The following is a 20,943-nucleotide window of genomic DNA, read 5'->3' on the forward strand; positions in this document are numbered from 1 at the left end:
GCATCCCCTGGGACCAAGGATGTGGGATTAGGGTTATTAGACAGCTGGTGCCAATACTGCCTCCTATCACATGAAAAGAAATAGCTCTCTTCCTCTTTCGCTCTAGGCTCAGCATTAAGAGCATGTAATGCAATAAGGTCAAGGGAGTGCATAAAGATTAGGACAAAATGTTACCTCTCCTCTCCTTAATTCCCCCACTTAATTTTAAATGGCGAACTAAATCGAGTGATATAATTTATCTGTACTCGAAAAGTATGTCAATCAGGAAATACATAACAGATTTAACAAAAATGTTACGTTTTCTGGCAGGCAATACATATTTATAAAGATAAAATGGAAAGAACACAGGTATGAGTGAACAATTTTTATTGAAACCCTCAAAGATTAAAGAGGACCAAATGGTGAGTTTGGGTACCATAACAGAAAATCTCACCTAACTGTACCATCATTCACAGGAATGAACAAACCCAAACACGACAAAATTCAAATCTCATGTAATTGCTACAAGTGAATGTAAATGAACTAATCATTTTATCTTAACCTTTCTTTAATCATATGAAAAAGAAGGGAATTTACATGGCATAACAAAAGATATGCAAAACTTAATGAAACACAATTCTCTTAAATTTCTCACTTATTTTTATAGGATGCAGAAATGCACTTGAAATGATTAAATGACTTAAGCTGATTCTTTTTTATTGCAAACTGTTTTAACATCAGCTTAACCCCCATGCATGGTATTCAAAAAGAACACAGCTTTTGAATTAGAAAGATCACTTAAGTTAAAATGAGGAAGTAAGTATTGAACTTAGGAAAAGGCTGGGGTTTCTTTTGAAAGGAATCTTCAAGTACCAATACGCATAGAGAAAGAATACTAATTTTGGTTACATTTTCCCCCTTACTGTTAAATATACAAACTATAATACCTTTCAAAATAAAACACCCATATAAGATAACTTGAATTAAGAAACATTCAAACCAGGTCTTGGAAAAACATCAAGCAAGAAATTTACTGGGCCAACAATGTTTTAATTTGTGATTATTCGAAACATTTCATCAGTCTCCTGCGGTAGAGCCCTGTTTCTCTCCCTTTCGGTCCCTACAGTTAAGAAACCTTTCTGTATGTGCTGCTGAGACAACCTGCGATCGTTTCACTTAGAGGAAGGACACTGCCATCCACTGACAGACCAAGGAGGAAGAGAAAGTAGGCGCTCTGAAGGAAACTTATATGAGGGGAAAAGAAAAACACGATCGAAAAGCTAAAGTGTTTTGTTGTTGTTGTTGTTGTTGTTGTTTTCCCAAAGGAATGCTGCACCCATTTCACTTAATATTAGAAATCCAGGTTAAAGGCACTGGGATGTACTCCTCACCATGAGTAGACTACTGAGTTACATTCGACAGTTCTGAGTCGGCTATTGCAATCAGCCTGCTTGCTGAGTGTTTCCGTGACATTTCTTACACAGAAACCTAGTGTAAATTAGGTACGTTTCAATCCGTTTATAATGTAACTAGTTTTATAAAAATGTTCAGAGTTGCTAATAAAGCACCAAGAAAAAGAGAACCTCAGAGAGAGGACTCAGATCCTTTCTACAAGGTCACCCCTTTACAGTTTTCTCTAATAGGACCTCCAGAGTGACAAAAGTCCCCTCTGACATGTCCTACCTATGTAATCTTAGGGATGTAGAACATTGCTGTGGTGACTAAACCCAAATGCCAATTTTCATTATAAATAGTTAAGAGACATGTTACAAGATTTCATGGCTTACTCTTAAAAAGGTAAAATAGGTGCAATTTTCCTTTAAGAAAGTCTTTGTTTTGTAATATATTATTAATATTCTGACATTCCCTTCAGTAAACACTAGTAATAACTACACTGGGACTACCAAAGAACTGTGAAGTAGCTACAATTTATCTACAAATACTGCATTTTTTTCACTTGAATACAGCATTTGTACATTTTAAGAAAACATTGTACAAAAAAAAAATCATATAAATGAGAGCCTCAAAAAAAATACCTGTCACTAAAGTTTTGAATTGAAGTGACCAAAGACCATAGTAAATGAAAACATTTCTAAACATGATGTAAACATAAATGGAGTAACGCAAAACATCAAGGTATTCAAATCTACTGTATTGCTATTTTCACCCTTAACACATCTTTCTACATAGCTTCCTCCTTTTGGAACAGTAATGTAAGGGGCAGTACGTCATTTCATAACTTTATGCCATCAAATTAGTTAATACAGATGCTTGACACATTTAATTATACAAAATCAATTTGTTTCAAGATACAAAATTAATGTTGATATGTAATTAATGAAAAAAATAAGATGTTAAAAAGGTAACTATAAGAATACCCAGAGATACGTTGTATTCCCATTTATATAGATCTGATCAATAAAACATCAACACATTCACTTAGATACTGATTTAATCCATGGATCAAGGCCATATTTTCAAATATTTTAAGGATGCCAGGACACTGCAAAAGCTGGAGAAAAGAGATGAGGAACAATATATGCTTGCTAAACAAGAACTATGTTTATTTAGCTAGTGAATATCTAGAGTAATAAATTTTTACTTCATGATAGCAATCAGGCTCGCAAACACCCAGAAATAGGAATTCAGGGTTTTAAATGTAGTTATAAAGGTCATAAAAAGTCTGATTAGACTGAGGTACATTTACTCAAAATTTTGAGATTCATTAAGTGGTAGCAAACAAAATAATTCCTCAGACAAATGCACATTTTTCAGTATACATATTATTGGGGGAGGGAGGGGAGAAGAATGTGCATTAACTGGTGAAACCCACCAAGCTGCATATCAATATTCTGTTACACCAAACAGTTTGAAGACAAGGGAAATGTTCTAATATAATCTCAGATTATGTTTCATTTGGCTAAAATAGAGCTTAAGGTTGCTTTGCCATATTAAAAGTTTACTACAATAATTTTTCACATAAACATTTAGACTTGAACTCCAGGACTAAATATGGCATGATTATTTTGCTTTTAATCTGTCAAATAGCTAAAAATTGACAATTTAAAAACTACAACAAAGAAAAAGTTGAAGCAGTGTGACTCTTAACATCATCGAACCACTTCTAACGGTTAACTGTTAGTATTTAACAAACTCAAAGAGTTAATGAATCCTTGCATTCATTCAGTCTTCTGTGCCTTAGCTAGGATGCATAATTACAAAAGACAGCAGATACTGGTAAAAGCTTCAGGACAGAAAGTGCTTGACGAAGTTACAGTTCTCAAGTGTGTTTGGTGAGAGTATAAGGGCAGATGCGCTAATGAAAACCATTACAAGAAGAGTCAATTCTGTGTTAGAGTTCAAAGATGTCACCTTAAGCAGAAAAAAGCTTTAATAACGTCTTCTTTGACTTATTAGGCATTTCCAGAGTCTACATCATTAGTGTTGTAATTCTAACAGGACATCTTCATATGGTTATTGTTTGTTTCTATTTCTCTCCTGAAAGAAAAACACAAAGACCTTTAACAAAACACCATCATTATTTAACGATTTAAATTATACTCACATATAACATAAACCATCTCCACAAAACGTTCTTCCAATACTAACTCAAGTAATTAGTTAAAAATGATTCACTAACACCTAAACACACTGTGGGATCACCACAAACCATTTGAAAATAAAGAAATCCAAACAAAAACCTACTTCAGGAGACCACAGGCTCTCTCCACAGCCCTGTTTTCCCCCAGAGTTCTGTTGAGGTGAGAATATTACAGTAATGTCCTTCCTGCCCTTTCAGTGAGTTTTTGATGCTTAGGTATCAGACAGACAGAAAGTCCTCTGAAGCAATTTGAAAACTATTGGCTGAGGTAAAGTTAAGAGGAAAAGAAAAGAGCTGCAATAAATTAAGCTTTCAGTGTTTAAAAAAAAAAAAACCTCAAAACATCAATCACAAGCTTCCTTACATCATACTCTCACACTCAGCATAAATTTCACATCAAGAAATATTAATACTTATTATTATTAATAATTCCTTTTAAGAAAGCAGAAACCCCTTGAACAAAAGTTTAACTGAGTGATATTTTCATGATGTTTATTAACCAAATAACCTATAATACTGGTCCTTGAAAAAACAGCTGCCCAGCACTGTGCACGCCTATCGAGTGACTGCAGCGTGCAGTCTGTGTGTGCCGTCTGCTGTGACGAGGAACTCACTGGTTCTCAAGTTTCAGCCAGCGTCAGAATCACCTGGGCAGCTTGTGGGAACACTGCCTCCTGGGCCCCGAAGGCCTGAAGCTGGACCCGTGAGACCGCAGTTCCAACACATTCACAGGGGACCCTGACCCTGCTGCTCCAAGGACCACACCTTCAAAGCCACTTGTGTCTAACACATTACAAGACACTCTATTTTTGGTTTCACTACTCCTGTTCCAATTTTTCATGAGTAGTATATGTTCCGTAATAAATATTTACATACTTAGCAAATGGTCAAATCAATGTCCCATCCTCTGCGACACCATCAGAAAACTGTATTTTAAATTCCAAAGAGAACTTTAAGTTGTTACTAAATTCCTTTTTCATTTTTATATTCCTAGAACTTGAATAACTGTATCTAATGCAGAAAGCTAACAAACAAATGTCCTACTACACAGTAACTACAAATAAATTACTTTATAGACCCATAAGCATAAATTAAAGAACTAAACAAATTAAAGAAACTAATTTCAATTTAATTAAAGAAATCAAATAAAACAAAAACGGAAAACAGATACAGAGCTAGCTAATTAATCATGTTTCAAAAGGATAAACAAAAAACAAAAATCCAACAACATAAGCAAAGGAAAAAAACACCAAAAAAAAAAAGAATTTGGAGCCAAGATGCTGTAGTCTAATTTTACAAAGGCCCTAAAGCTTTTAAAAAAAACAGCCTAAACATAAAGAAAATTTAGTTCTCAGCTGAAGGAAACAGATTTGTACGAGAAATGTTGACGCCTGCTTTAATTAGCTGGATATAAAACACGAAGAGAGGTTTTAAAGAAAGAAGAGGTAACAGCTCGCTGTTCATTCTTCTCCATAAAATGACTGATTAAAACTAGAGAAATTCATCAGCTCCATGAAGAGCCCCAAAAATAAGGAAAATGGGCAATGCTACTTCAGGATAAATTAGACAAAGAGAGGTTTAATCAGTGGGAGGTGATCAGGTATATGTATGAATGAGGATCATGTGTTATTTAAATAGAAGTTAGAGATGCTGTTTCAGTTTGAGCTGTAATAAACTGTGACACCCTTAACTGAATCAGTAAAATACACAGATTACATCTATGAACATAATGCATAACTTCTAACTCAGTAGACAGGAAAAGAAGAAAACTGTAAAAACTCCGCCAATCCAACGGGACAGCAAAGAGGGGAGGGAGGAGTTTGAAAGACCTAGGTTAATTAGAAAGGAAATGTAAAATGGCAGAACTATACATTTATGTCATTTTTACATATATATCAAGCAATCAAAAACACAGGTTCATCAATGAAAATGAAACAGCTCAGATTTAAATTTAAGAAAGATTTAGTAACATATGATCTACAAGAAATAAATCTTAAACATAAGGACACAAATTAAAAATAATGAAAAACAAGCTAAATAAAGGCTGAAACAACCATATTCAAATCAGATAAAACAGACTCAGGCAAAAACCACTGTTAGAGATAAAAGAATCACTACATACTTAGTAAGTATTTTGAGGTTAGCAATACTTTGATACTAACTGCAGAAAAGCATGAGAAAATTGAGTCCAGTCTCACCTGTCACAAAAGGGTCTCTTGCGAGCTGTTTTGATGGTAAGAGTATATACAGAGAGGAGCTAACATAGGAGCACGAAGCCCAGGAAGAAGGCTAGCATCATCATCCTCCAGTACAACAACAGTAACAGTAACTCCTACACCAGAATGAACAATGCTGAAAAGTGTCTGGATTTGGGGGTACATTTTGAAAGCAGAGCCAACAAGATTTACTGATAGAGTGATCAGATATGGGTGTGAAAGAAGTAGCACACATGAGTGTAATGTTACTGGCCTAAGCAGCTGGAAGGACGGTGGTGCCCTCTACAGAGAGGGAGAAGGTTTGGGGCAGGTGAAGAAACAGGAGTCGGGCTAAATTTAAGACGCTTATTGGACAACTAAGTGAAGACGTCAAACAGGCAACTGGATACATGAGTCTGGACACAGAAGGATAGGTCTGGGATGGGGATACAAACTTGACTGAAGTCCTCACCATGGTAAATGTCTATCAACAAAACTCAAGTCCTCCTGAAGTCTACAGGGTCGTCAATACCTCTGCTTTATGGAGAAAAACGAAAAACACCCCCACATTTATATTAACAATATCCAGAACAGTGTCTGATACTGTTAGTATTAAATAAATATTTGATTCGAATATAATGAGAATGGGCATGCTATCCAGCTACAGGTGACAAGAAATACTAGACTTAAGACGTGGTGAGCCATCAGTGATACAACTAGTGCTGTTGTAAAACCAGGTACATATTACACAGCTGACATCATAGTTACATGTGCTGGTGTCTTGCTGGCAGTTATAAGGGGAGAAAGGAAACCTGAATTGCACAGAAGGAGACATGGGCCAGCACACCTGGGAAACGACTAAGCCTCTAGTGACAGTTCAGAAGACAGCACTTCAGTTACGTACACTCTTTAGGATACACTTTCCAAAATGATTCACAAAACTCAGCTTTTGTTTTTAATGATTAACAATTCAAAAAACAATCTGCAGAAGAACCCCCCCCCCTTTTCTATTAATAGAGCTATGTCTCAACCAGGCAGATTTAAAGATCAGGGCTTTGGAGCCTCTGGCATAATAAGGATTCTTCCTCACCCAGAGCTGAGCAAAGGCACTGGAGATCTTAAGGCCAAGACCTAGAACTTGACCTGTGGCGACAAACTCTGGGAGGTTTACCTGCAAATCCATGTCTTTCTGACACAGCTTAACAGACGAGCTAAGAACTTCCCTACCAGTAAGGCTAGGAAAGAGCTGAAAACAAAATTTTCTTTAGTGTCCTCAGAGAGGCCATCAGCTTGCCCTTAACATTACAGGTAAATAACTTGTTTCCTTTTAATCATCTGTACGTTTATCATTACTAGCAATATTTCAGTAATCAGACCTGAGTCCAAATGAGCCACAAGGGAAAAAGCAACTGCGTATCTAAGAAGGCACACTATAGAGAAAGAAAATGAGAATAATCACTTAGAACACAAGTACAATAAAATGGAAGTACTGAAGGAGTCAGCAACACCTATCTGATTTTCAAACTAAAAATCTGAGTGGATGAATTAAAGAGGGAAATGTTCACTGCCCTTCTGGGGAGTAAAACATTAAGTCCAAGAAATATCTCAAACTACTGAGCAGGAAGAGCGAGCTGGAAATCACAAAGGAAAAAATAAAACTGGTGGACAGAGCCAAGGCAAAACGAACATTCTAGAAGCAGGAAAAAGAACAAACAGAAGAGCTAAATAATCACAAAAAATTTTACTTGATACTCCTCCTTGCATGATGTGGGGCTTGATGTTCCCCCTTTACAGTGTGGACTGGGCATACTACTTTGCTTCTAAGAATAGAGCATTAAAAAAAAAAAAAAGGACATTGACACTGGAGAATCCTACCAGCCTATCAGACAGCTTAACCACATCAAGTTAACAGCACCAGTAACAAGTTATGTATGATCAGATGAGAAGGACACATCATGTATGTGGTAATTCTTCCCAATATCCCATAACCTCAATCTAATCATGAGAATGCAATATTGAGGGTCACCCCATCAGTAGTCTTCAAAAATGTTAAAGCCATGAGAAAAGGAAAGACAGAGAAACTGACATGGCTTGAAGGAGAGTAAGATGACATGACAACTAAATGCAAAGTTGTGTTCCAGATCTTAAATACAAGACATCAATGGGAAAACAAGAAATCCAAAAAGTCTGTAGTTTAGTTAACAGTATTATACCAATGTTAATTCCTTAGTTTGGATGAATATAATTATGTAGATGTTATAATAGGAGAAAACTAAATAAAGGATATTAAAAATTTTCCCATATTACCTTTGCCACATTTCTGTAAATCTAAAATTGTTTCAAGATAAAGATTTTAAAAAACCATAATAAAAATTAGAAAATTACAGCCTTTAAATATCATATTAAGTATCATATGGCTGTAGAAATATACATATGATCTACAGGATATTGTTATTTTAATGGCTCCTCTGCTTCTCTTTTTATTGTTTCTGAGGATAAAAGTGTTACTTAAATTCTGCCCCAAAGTTAAAACTGATGAAATATCAGGCTATAATTTTAATTTTAAAGAACAGTGCACGTTTCAAGAAAAGATAAAGTTTAGAGATGAACAATGACTAAAACTGAAATACATAATATATTCAATTCTTCAGAAAAAGTAATGACTTACCAGGAATGGATTCTGCATAGGTTGGCTGACAAGACTGGAAAGATTCAGGCCAAAGAGCAGAAGAAGGGCAGTGAGAGATGAACAAACCCCCCAGCCGTTCAAAACCCTCAACATTTGTCCAGAGCCACTGAAGTGCTCTGATACTGAGACAAGCTTCTGACAGGCACTGTCCCAAGAACAGGATGGATCCTTTTGCATTAAGAGAGCAAAAGACAAAGAGTGTAAAGGAAACAGACCAATTCTGCAAAGTAAAATAAATTCAAAACCAAAAGATCATCAAGGGAAAGAACAAAACATATGCTGTGAAGGTTGTTTTTGAAAATCAATTCTTCAGATTTTTTAAACTTATGTTTCCATGTAAGTGAGACGCTAACATTTCAGATCCTCTGCATGACCACACTGTAATAGAGAACCGCTTTATAAGACTGCCATGCCCACGTTTGCATTTATAAAATAAAGAAGTATGTCAGGTTTGAGAAAAGAACAGATGCAGTCTAATAATATCTAAACTATTCATCTGTACGAAAGATCAAATAACCTCAGACTGTACTGTAAAATGGAAGTCAGGATGAAGTTCAAACAGTGAAAAATGGTGGAGGACAGTCATAACACAGGACAGTTTTCAGTGGTCCGCAGGAGAGTAAAAAACACGGTCCTAAGACTTAGGACTAATTCATGCTTTGAGCTGTGATTTAGTTTCAGCAAAATAATACCACTTACCACACTAAATTAACTTTTTGTTTTTCCGGAGTCTCATTTTGGTTAGAGTTTTCACTGAATTTTATGTTTAAGTAATACTACAGAAATAAAAAAATTATAAGAAAAAAGCATAAGGACCTCGATTTGCAGATATAATTGTTAGGCAGAAAATCCTAAGGATGTTTTATTAGAACTACTAGAACTCGTAAGTGAATTTAGCATGGTCACACGCACGACACAGGACATTTCTATAAACCAGGAGCAAACAACTGGGAAAACTAAAAATTACATTTCCAATAGCACTAAAAAAATATAAAATACTTAGCAATAAATCCAGTAAGAGACATTCAGGTCCTCAACAGTGAAAACTACAAAATTTTACTGACAGAAATTATGTTTGTCTCTCCAAGAACTATGAGTTTTACAAAAAAAAAGGGCTATTTATCTTGGACGGCTTACTGACAATCTTTAATATTTATCTGCTGAATGAATAAAAGGGAACATAGTTAAGAAAAGGACTTGCAGGATCTAAATATATAATGATAAAGGTTGACTCAAATATAAGATACATGCTAGAATTCTCACGGGAAAAAAAAAGAAAAAAGACTGATCTGGGACCTGGTGACAGGTGTTAAAGCCAAGCACAGGAATTAATACACAAACCCTATTTTGGAGTGAGATTTTGGACTCTACAACAAAATGAAAGTAACAGTAAAATGATTATGCTCCAGATTGTTGTTCACAAGTGGAACTGTCCACCTGTAGCTTTTTTACATCCTACACCTTTTACTATATATCCTATCTTTTTTCCATTCTCTTATGTTATTTCAAATGCAAATAAGAGTATCACATGTTTAAGATACTAGATTTGAAACACCTTTCAAAATATTCCAAGTTTTCTGCTAAGAAACAGTAAAATCAATTTCACTCAGAAATTAGAGTGCAATATAGTTATTAAAGTTCTAAATTAAGAAAATGCATGTCAAACTTTCAAAATAAACTATTATGTAAACAGGGAAGATAATTCAGTAATTTAAGTTACTTCCTGAAACTTCTCACGTTCAGTTAAAGTTAAACATGTATGTTCCTGAAGTAAAATCGCCCCTCAGTATCTGCAGGGAACTGGTTCCAGGACCCCGTGGATATCAAAATCCGAGGATGCTCAAATCCCTTCAGCTGGCCCTCTGTATCCATAGGTTCCACACTCACGGATACGCAGGGCTGACTGGAATCATGCATTTGCGGTTGCTACTTCAAATGCTAACTGAATACAGCATTCAATTTAAGCATGACTGTTCACACCATAACAGATGTGAAAGAAATCTCTCCCAAAGAGCTGTGATTTACCCAATAAACTATAGTTAATTCTTTTCCTAAAAATTCACTAAGTTCTTTATCGTCATTGGAACTTAACATAGCCACTATTAACTCTCCTATGGGGCAACAAAATTAATCTGAGGGGGAAAAAAAATCAATGTTATAAAATGCTAACTGAAGTACCTTCTTCCCACCTCTGGCTTATAAAGAATACTTACCAAGTTCAGAGCATTACTACATAAAAACAGAGTCATCTTGACTATTCAAAATATGACTCAATGTCTCATCAGAGGATTACTCCCTTAAATATCTAATATAAATTTATTCTATTAAGTGTGATACATCCTGTGCCAAAAACTCTTTCCAGAGAAATACTCTTCAAATTTTACAGTGAAGCTCAAAGGGAAAGCAAGATTTTATATAATGAATTTATTTTTGTTAATTATAGTCAACTCACCAACAGACATCTGCAACCATAAAACAGTTTACTAAAAGGCAGTCAAATAGATATTCAACCCATTCTTGATCCTAAGAACTGTAATCTGATTAATGGGAAAGCATTAAACTAAATGTTCTACTTGAGAAAAAGCAGCATAGAACTTTCAGGAAAATGCTTACTGTTGTCCACAGGTGTAACTATTAAGTAATTTCTTGTATATTAACACAAACTTGATTACTTTGAGACATACCTAAAATCATCTCATTTCAGAATCAAAATTATTCCAATTGTGAAAAAAACTATGTATCAGGAACTAAAATTTACTTTGGAAATAACCAATGATATAAAATAGCATACATGACTGAAATACAGAGAGGATTCTAGAAATTAAAATTATTTAGTAGGGATTTTATCACAATCAATGCATTGCTTGTTTCTGCATAAGCTGCAGGGCTTCATCTCCTTTTAAGGGAATAGGTAAATGCCAAATTTTAGAAGTTCATCTCAAAATAACAGGGACCTAAGAACACTAATTATTCCTATATGGAATGAAAAGAGCTATTAAACTAAAATTCTCACCTCAAAATGTTTCCTAAGCAATAAGGATTTATAAGAATGAAAAAATACACTTGTTTAATTTAGTACAACAGAAGTAAAATTTCACCAAAAGGTTATCTAAATAGTCAAAAGCAGATTCTACAGCTATGTAGACTACTCCTGGACAAATATACTTCGGTCATTATTAGTTCTTTGTTTTCTTTATTTTCTAATTAAACTAGCTTTATCATTAGAAGTGATGTAACTGCAAGTTAAAGTGATGAAGTAAAACCTCCCCTATCCTCTTCTAGTTCTATTTTAAGTTCCTCTGACAGGTTACCATTGTAACTTTAAGTAGCACACTAATACATAAATTTCCTGATTTTTCAATTTAGACACGAGCAATTCCCACTGTATCTGATGAGCAATCCTCACAATGAATGTAATATTCTCCTCCCTCCTCCTTCTCACACGAGAACTCACTCTATTTTTATTTCTAGTGACAATCCTTATGACTTCAAACAATTGCTTGATATATAATTATAATCTTTCAACAATTGTTACCTTCGAAAAGATGAGAAAAATCTGTGCATTTGTTTACCTTTCCTTCCCACACCATCTCATAATACTTTGTTCTAACTATAATTAAATCTTTTATGTACTATTGTCCATTTCTACAAATGGAAAAACCAATGGGCAGCTTTTATTATGTAACTTGAATGATCAAGTATCAGTTCCTACATAAAGTAATCAAACCGATAAAAATTCTATGACATTCAAACTTTCCAAAAGAAAAGAGATTCTTCAAAGAATTTACTCATTTAACAAATGTTTAATAGACACCTACAATGTGCGGAGCATCAGGTGATAGGGATTCAGCAAAGAATAAATCAAGTCCTGTTCTCACAGGGCATCTCCAGGGTCAGTGCTTCCCAACCAAGGGCTCCTGTCTTTTGTCAGGCTTCGAAGACCGCAATGTCACTTAGCAGACAGAGCAGAGAGAGATGCTTACAGTCCTGAAATCCACTGTTCACAAAGAAGACCTGTCTCCGAATGCAGACAGAGTCCCTGTTGAGAGAGATTTGTTCTAGTATATCCAGCTACCAGGTATTACTATCTTTCTTGAATTCCTTTTCATTCTGCTGAAATTCCTTAAGTTTGTCACAAAGCTGAGCTCTCTATTTTGCACTCCCCCCTCACTGATATAATTCGACACTCATCTTCAAAATTCTATGCCCTACGGACCTATACTACAAGATAAGATTTTATATATGTGTCCAGAGTTGTGGATGAGAGAATTGTGACAATAGATTCTCTCTCCTTTGTAGTGACTTTAGCTAATTTGTCTTCTGCTTAGAAAGCTTGTCTCTTTATCTAGTCTTTTTCTCCTTTTAAAATTTTAAATAATCCTACTGGTTACTCAGTGAGCCCATTCCTTCTGAAAATGTTTATCTTTTGGAGCTGGAAATTTTTCTTTACTCTTTCTTCCCTTTGACTGCTTTAGAGACAGTGGACCTCCTTTCTCCCGCACCTTTCACCTCTTACACTTTTCATCTCTATTGCTCCACATTTGGAAATTTCTTTGATTTGAAATTCCAGATCATTAACTGGATCTAAAACTTAACATTCTATTAATCCACTTGCTTACAAAAAAACTAATTAAAAAAAATTTGACAATCATGTCTTTCATTTCCAAGAACACTTTCTGGTTTTCTTTTTTTTACATATGAAACCTAACAAGTCAAATTTAGTTGTATAAATTATGTTCTGCTCTCTGAATTACCTATTTCTTTTTAGAGGGTTTGTCTCGGTTGTCTTTTCATCAAGCTTGATTTTAATCAAATATATCAAAATTACATGCCCAAATCTAAGAATGAAGAACTTTACAAATACTACAATAGCTGGCATGGACTGTTCCTGCAGTTTTAAGTCTCACAACTACCCCTCACTCTAAAATAGAGAGCCTGACTTTCCAAGTTTTAAATAACCAGACAGGATATGTCTGGTCAGCTCCTCCATAGGGTGCTGTGCTGGCAAAGCAAGCTGGGGAATTCCTCCATTGCCAAAATAACCAGAGGAAAAAAAATCAGTCAATAAAAACAACCCAACAATGACAAGATGAAGTTAGCTTTTTAAAGTTCTTGTCTGCTATCACAAGCAGGTTCAAGAATTTAAAAGAAAAATATGAACACATTAAGAGAAATGAAAGCAAGCTACAGTAACCACAAATCTAAATGTAAAATTTTAAACTACAAAACTTTTATAGCTTATAGACTTCTATAAAGTATAGGAAAAAAATCTTCTCAAACTTGGGGAAGGCAAAGATTTTGAACTCAGATTAGTATAAACCTTCTAAAACTGTTCTTACTATTCAAAAGTGTTTTTGTAATCTTAGCCTGGATCTTATACTACAAGAAAAAATACACACTATACTTTTTGGGGGTAAAGAGACATGATGTACGAAATGTACTCTCAAATTGTTCAAAAAGGGGGAGGGCAGAGCTAAGTGGTAGAGAGAATGCTTAGTATGCATGAGGTCCTGGGTTCAATCCCCAATACCGCCCCCCCACATACATACATACATACATACATACATACATAAATATTAATTAAATACCTAATTACCTCCCCCTACTCCATAAAAAATCAACTTGCTCAAAAAAATATAAAGCAAAAACATGTTCCTGCTGATGGCCATTTGAGTTGTTCCCTGTTTTGTTTTTGTTTCTTACTATTATCAACTGTGCTCCTCAGAACATTCTCATGTGTTCTGGGGTATGTGGGAAAATTTTCTTAGAAATATATCCTGGAGGAGAACTGCTAATTATAAGGTACTGAAATGTTTAGCTTTATAAAAAAAAAAATGCAAAACTACATGCCCATATGGCTGTATCAAGTTAATGCTCCCATCTGCAATAGCGTGAGATATTTTGTTGGTCAACAGTCTCTCCCAATACTTGATATTATCAAATTTCTTAATTTTGCCAAATGAGTGGATATAAAAGACGTTCTCATTATAGTCTGGATCTGCACTTCCTGAATATTAGTAAGATTAAATACCTTTTTATATACTTACTAGTCATATTTATTTCCTCTTTCATGAAAAGATTATCTATAACTTTTGCCCATTTTTCTATTGAGTTAGTTATTTTTCCGAAAACTGATAATTATAGGAAGCAGAAATACACTCTTAACAGACATCTTTGTGCTCAATAAAATCAAATGGATTCTAGATCAAAGGACTTTCAGGTAAGAAAGCAACAGATGTGAAGGGAGCGCTAGATGTGACAATGTAAACAAACTGTCACTGAAGAACACAAAACCTCACTCATCACAGAATCAACACAAAGCAAATCAAGCCAAAGACATGGAAATTCAAATTCGAGAAATTCTCCAAAATAAAGAAAAATAATAAAGATAAAAACCAATGAACCAATGGCACTCAAGGGCAAGGTCTCAATATAGTTTTTAGACGTTACTAGAAAAATGAAAACAAAATAAAAAAAATCTTGGGCTATAGATGAAGGAATAAGAAAAATTCTAAGAGATCCATATCGTACACATTCCACATACATGTTCAATGGCAAGAATAAATTTTGTGAACGCAGACAGAAATAATTATTTCCAAAGAAAGAAAAACTTAGGCTGCCTTCAGACTTCTCCATAATATAAAACTATAAATAATGTACTATAAATAGAAAACTAAAGTAAAGCCTGAATGAAAAGACTGTGACCCAAGAATTTTACATCCAGATAAAACTGCTGTTTACATACCATGGCCAAAGAAAGGCATTTTTTGGATGTAGAAGTGCTTAATAAATATATCATCAAATTACTCTTTCTTAAAAAAAAATCATAGTAAAACAACTTATGATTCAAAATAAAAATGTCAAAGGTGGGTTTAAACATAAGACGACGGGGAGTAAGCCATGAAACAATATGAAATTTTAAAATTTAAAAATACAAAGTTTAAATTGTTGTATATATGATTACCAAACAATATGTAACTCTCAATTCCTGAGACAATTATATAATTAAAAAAAGAAAAAAGCTAGGATAAATTTTCAGTCTGGCTATTGAAGAAATGTGGGAAGACACACAAAGGTGACCTCTCCTTAGCTATGGGAGGAAGAAGAATTGATGAATATTTTCTTGCCATGCATCTTTTTTCCCTGAGTAAGCTCGTCTTTCACGGAATCAACTGTTTAAAAACAAAAAGCTCCCAAATCTGACTTCCACATTTAACTGCCAATTAGATTTATTTCACGGTCTGTATTTCTCAAAAGCATCATAAAATCAGCATATCCTAAAATGAAATCTTTACCTGCATTCCACCTTCCTCACTGCAAATCATTTCTCCTGATTCACTATTTGTAATGGCAAATGACCATTTACTCAATCAAAAGCTACTTTTGATCCTTTTCCCCTCATCTCCCACACTGAACCTGGAGAAAACTCAATTATATTCAGCAATCCATTTAAAACATTGAGGAGGGCTTTTAATAGCCATCTGTACTATTACAAAGCAAAGCTTCTAACAATTCAGTACAGTAAGCACTAGCACCAAAATCATCTGAGGTTCTTGTACACGATCAGGTCCCTTACCAAATAAGGAGTGGCCTCAAGAATCTGCATTTGCAGGAAGCAGCCTGATACATGTCTAAGTTCTGGAATCTACTGCTCTAGGATCATTATTTCAACATTATTCAGCAGTGAAGATAATTTGAAATTGTTCCTTCTGCACAGACTAAGAAGCCACAAGGTACTTAGGTTCACACACAGAACCACTGATGTTTGATACACAAAGTTCCTGCTTTGTCTTAATCTCTACATAGAAGCTTTCCATAGTAACCAACATAATTTACTGGACAAGCTTCTAACTTTAGCCCTACTTCATTTGAAATTTAAATATATTGTCTATGAAAAAAATCTTGCTAGTTGCCTACTCCATCCATTCTCTTTTCCTCCCTAAAATAGGACTCCACAATTTACTTTTGTAGTTTGCAACAGAAAACATATCCTCAACCTGCTCTGGGTGCTGTGATCAAAGCCTGGCCAATCTGACGCAAGCACAGTGTGTAGTAACTTCCGGAGAAAACTCCCTCGATCTCCCAGTGGGTAAATAAGAGAATTAAAAATCAATTTCTGTAGAGTCTAAATCTAAAAGCCATGTCTTCTCAACGCTAAGGTAGCTTCCTAAAGTAAAAGACCTTAGTATATTCTGTACAAGTCTTTAAATGTACAAATTATAAAAATGCCTCAGAAGTCTTGGGGGAAAACTTATTTTATTTCTCATCAATACAAAATGAGTAATATTCAAACATTTATTTAAAAGCTATCTCAAACACATTTTCCCATAAAATCAATGTTTAAGATTAGTGATGAGAATCCCCACCCAGCTAATTAAGTCTGCTCAATTACAAATGCAGAACTCACTGAGCTTTGGTGAACAGAACTCAATGACCTTTATCACCTAAGAAGTCAGAAAAACAGACAGGAAGTGAATTCAGAGTAAGAGTTACCCTCGGGAAGGTATCCAGGCCTTCAAAGGTGTTTGTAGTTGTTTCTTAACCCAAGTGGTTGGTCTCCTTCAGAGTAAAGGTCTTAAAACTCAGAATGTAATACTAAAATGCATTAAAGGATAGCCATCCATGCACACCACCCCAATAAATGACCCTACACACAAAAAATTACCGTATTCTTACCCTACGCATGGCTTCCTCCTCTTCTTGACGCTTTTCGTAATGTGCAAAGTCATCAAAGATTGAGGTGGTATGCTTGAAAGTAGCAATTATTTTAAGCACTTGCTTAGCTTTTTCTAGGGGTACCTCTTGAGTGTCCCTTGAATTGGTAACCGGTTTGTTGTCATTATTTTCTAAGCGAATATGCCGTAACTGGTTATTGGGAACATCTTTGACAAAGATCCATTTAACTTCAAACTTGCCCTTCCACTTATCCTGAGACCAGACACCGGCGTACGCGTTATAGTCCACAACAGACTTCATCTCAGCCACTCCACAAAAATGTCCACTGCCATTCACACTGAAGAGTAAATAGAGTGGACCCTTCCCGTTCAGGGAACGGTACGCTGCATCCAAACGCTTATTACCATGCTCAGTACTACACCAGATAGAGTACTTAATGGAACGGTGGATGTCGTCCTCAGAATAGCTTTTAATGATAAACACACGTCCGTTCTTCAGGTTCCAGTCAAAGTCTTTGGGATTATAGTTGTTTATGGCCTTTAGCTTTTCCAGCACAGGATGCACTTCTACACTGGAAGGCGAAGCGCTGACGGGAACAACACCTAAACCAAAGTTCTCACCGCCCACGCCATTGTTCTGGCTGAAGCCGGCTCCCCGGTTCCGCGGGGCCACCCAGCGGCTCTGCAGCTGCGGCGGCTGCGCCTGCGCCGGGTGCGGCTGGGCCTGCGGCGGCGGCCCCGGCTGCGCCTGCGCCTGCGGCGCCGGAGGCTGCTGCTGAGGCAGCTGGCTCTGCACCAGTGGCGGTGGCTGGATTAATGGCTGAGGCTGCTGGATTATAGTTTGAGGAGGCAGAACTGGTTGGGTTGGTGGAGCCTTCACCACTGACCCCTTTTCATCCCAAGTTCCAATGTTCATGTTGTGTTTTATAGGAGGTGGCGGCACAGCAGAGCCCGCGATCCCCACGCTGCCCTTGGGTTTAAGTTTCGGCTGAGGTTTGGCAGGCTTTCTGGCAATGGCGGCCCAGGAGGTGGGTTTCGGCGCTGCGCTGCTGACTGGGGGCACGCTATTGGTTGCGATGCTAGTCATCCCACTGCTGCTCAAAGCTGTTCCTACGGTTTTCGTCACTGCAGCTGTCAGGTCACCACCAATTTTCAGTCCAGTCATGCCTTGCTCAATACTGCTAATGCCAGGCACCTTACTCAAAGTATCATTGCCAAATCCAGCCTGTCCATCAGTAATAGCTCTCCCAAGAGAACTAGGTGGATAGCCGTAACTGCTACTATAAGCAGAACTTTGTGTTGATTGTCCCTGAGATCCACTTGTCCCCCATGTAGAGAAATCAGCATTACCAGGAAAAAAGTTAAATCCATGTTGACCAAGAAATGGAGGGGTATTTCCTAATGCCCCAGGTTGACTAAACACACCATCTGGTATATAATGATGTTCCCCATTACTCATTTGTCCATAGGTTGTCAGATATGGCATAGGTTGGTCTCCAGCTGTGGACCATGCTGCTTCCCCAAGAGAATATGGAAATCCAATGGATGGAGCATAGTAACTAGGCATGTATGGATCTGACATTGGTGGATAGCTGTTATTCTGGAAAATAAAAGATTATGATCAGGAGCGAAATGTCCTCTGAAGATTAGGGGGAAAAAACATCAGAAAGATCAGATAGTTGTAGATAAATGAAAAACAGAGCACCTGCTGCAGATAAACAAAACTAAAATTTCAAATCCAATTTTATCAACAGAAAAATTTACTAATGATTTTTATTTTAACATCTTTGTTATAAAATTGCAGGGGTTTTTTTCCCCCAGGGCAGGGGCGAAGAGGATTATTTTTAAGAGCCAGATTCTCTGGGCACAATTTTAAAATATTCTAATTTCTACAGAAAGTTGATCTGTAAACTTTGCAGACATATTGACTGCTAGCTTTATTTTGAGCAACTGATGTACCCAAAAATTTATACGCAAGGATTAAACAAGCATGGAAACTATGCCAAACAATGGAGGAATTACAGTATACCTATATGATGAAATCCAGTTCAGCAATTAAATTTTGTACTTTTACAAAGAAAAAATAAAATGGAGAAATGCTCATACTCTAAGAAAAAAAGATTCAAGATTTTACCTAGAGCATGATCCAAATTTGTTTCTTGTTTTGTTGTGCCTCGCTTGTTTTGAAAAAGAGAATAAAATCCTAACTATGGTTTCTTAATGGTTGGCAACAAGTGCCTCTTTTATTTTGCACGATAAACTTACCACCTTCCTGATCAGAATTTTCATTCAGAAATAGTGAGTCCCTGTAATTTTTCCCAAAAGTACTACAATTAAATCAGCCTTCATTCTGAATATTAATCATTCAGTGATTTGCCAAAAGTCAAGGCACCAAATTTTATTTTTTAAAAAACCTCAAATTTGTTACTAACCAGTATAAAAAAATAAAATATTATAAAGATTTCTTATAAAAAGTAGGCTTCTTATGCCAAAAATATGTCTGATACAATCAGCCCTCCAATCTGCAGGTTCTGCATCCATGGAGTCAACTAACCACGGATGGAAAAAATTCAGAAAAAAAAATTTCCAAAAGGTTCCAAAAACCAAACTTGAATCTGCCATACCAGCAGCTACTTACATAGCTATTTACACAGCACCTGCATTATATTTGGTATTATAAGTAATCTACAGATGATTTGAAGTACACAGGAGGATGTGCATAGGTTATATGCAAATATTACATCATTTTACATATGGGACTCGAGCATCTGTGGATTTTGGTATCAGTGGGGGTCCTGGAACTAATTCCCCAAGGATACCAAGTGACAGATTGCAATAGATTTTCACTCTGGTTTAGGTGTGATTTTTAAAGCCTTGGACAGAGCCTTAGAATTTGTAATTAAGCTAATATCCAGCCAGGACAATTTGTAATCCCCGCGCAAGGGTCAATACCATTTGGAAGGCTGATTATTCACCTTATTTATATAGACATTCTAAGTTCTCTGGAGCATAATGGAAAATGCAATGGAGCAAAGTGCAAAACAGAGACCTCCCCTCCTTTTTTTGGCTGTTACTCTCTTGGGACTATTCTGTCACTGCTTTCCTACTAAAGAAAGTTTATCAATATAAATGTGTGACAATTACATCATAGGTACTACCCAGAATTCATTTAATTTTTTTAAGGCCTATTACTGAAAACTAAGATGCTTTTTACTATTACTATTAAGTTACTTGTGACATACCTTACAACAGTTACAACTGTATAACTGTGAGAAAGCTAATTTAATATTTTCTTTTGAAATAACTGATGATTAAATTAAAAAGATAATCAAACAAAGGCTGCATTTAAATTATTATGACATAGATTTACTGAGTATTTCCAGTAACACTTGAACTTAAAACAACTGTGTCACTTAGCACTATTTAAGAAAAAAAATTAACTACACTTGATATAAGTATATTTTACCATATTCAAAACTGGGAATGTACGTGTGAACTATTTACGAATTTAGTTAAACATATTCTTTTAACTATATCAGATAATTATTAACCATATTTCAAAACATATTCAAAGAATGCTCACATTAGTATGAAGGAAATGAAACCTGAGAGGGAAGCTCAAAATCACCAACAGTGGTTTTCAAAAAAAAAAATCCTTAAATTAATGAGTAAACTTTAGTAGCCATGGATACACACATGTACATTTTTAATTCAAGCACTAAATTATCTGTTGAAACTAAAAAAGCATTCATAGTACTTCAAATTCAAGCCATTGTGATAATGCTTAAAGTTTGGCTAATATAA

General features: G+C 35.7%; 1 protein-coding gene across 4 annotated transcripts in view; it reads right to left on the minus strand.

The window, feature by feature from the left end:
* Positions 1 to 349: 349 nt before the first annotated feature.
* YTHDF3 (YTH N6-methyladenosine RNA binding protein 3) overlaps positions 350 to 20,943 on the minus strand; it is a 33,471-nt gene continuing 12,877 nt past the window's right edge. For all 4 annotated transcript variants that reach the window (XM_032470223.1, XM_032470224.1, XM_032470226.1 and 1 more), the window contains 2 exons: positions 17,141 to 18,739; positions 350 to 3,477 (listed from right to left, as the gene is read on the minus strand). In XM_032470223.1, coding sequence (XP_032326114.1) covers positions 3,454 to 3,477; positions 17,141 to 18,739 — 1,623 coding nt within the window. In that variant the 3' untranslated portion in view covers positions 350 to 3,453. The remainder of the gene's footprint in view (positions 3,478 to 17,140; positions 18,740 to 20,943) is intronic.

The sequence above is a fragment of the Camelus ferus genome, chromosome 29 (genome assembly GCF_009834535.1).
Source record: "Camelus ferus isolate YT-003-E chromosome 29, BCGSAC_Cfer_1.0, whole genome shotgun sequence".
Lineage (NCBI taxonomy): Eukaryota > Metazoa > Chordata > Mammalia > Artiodactyla > Camelidae > Camelus > Camelus ferus.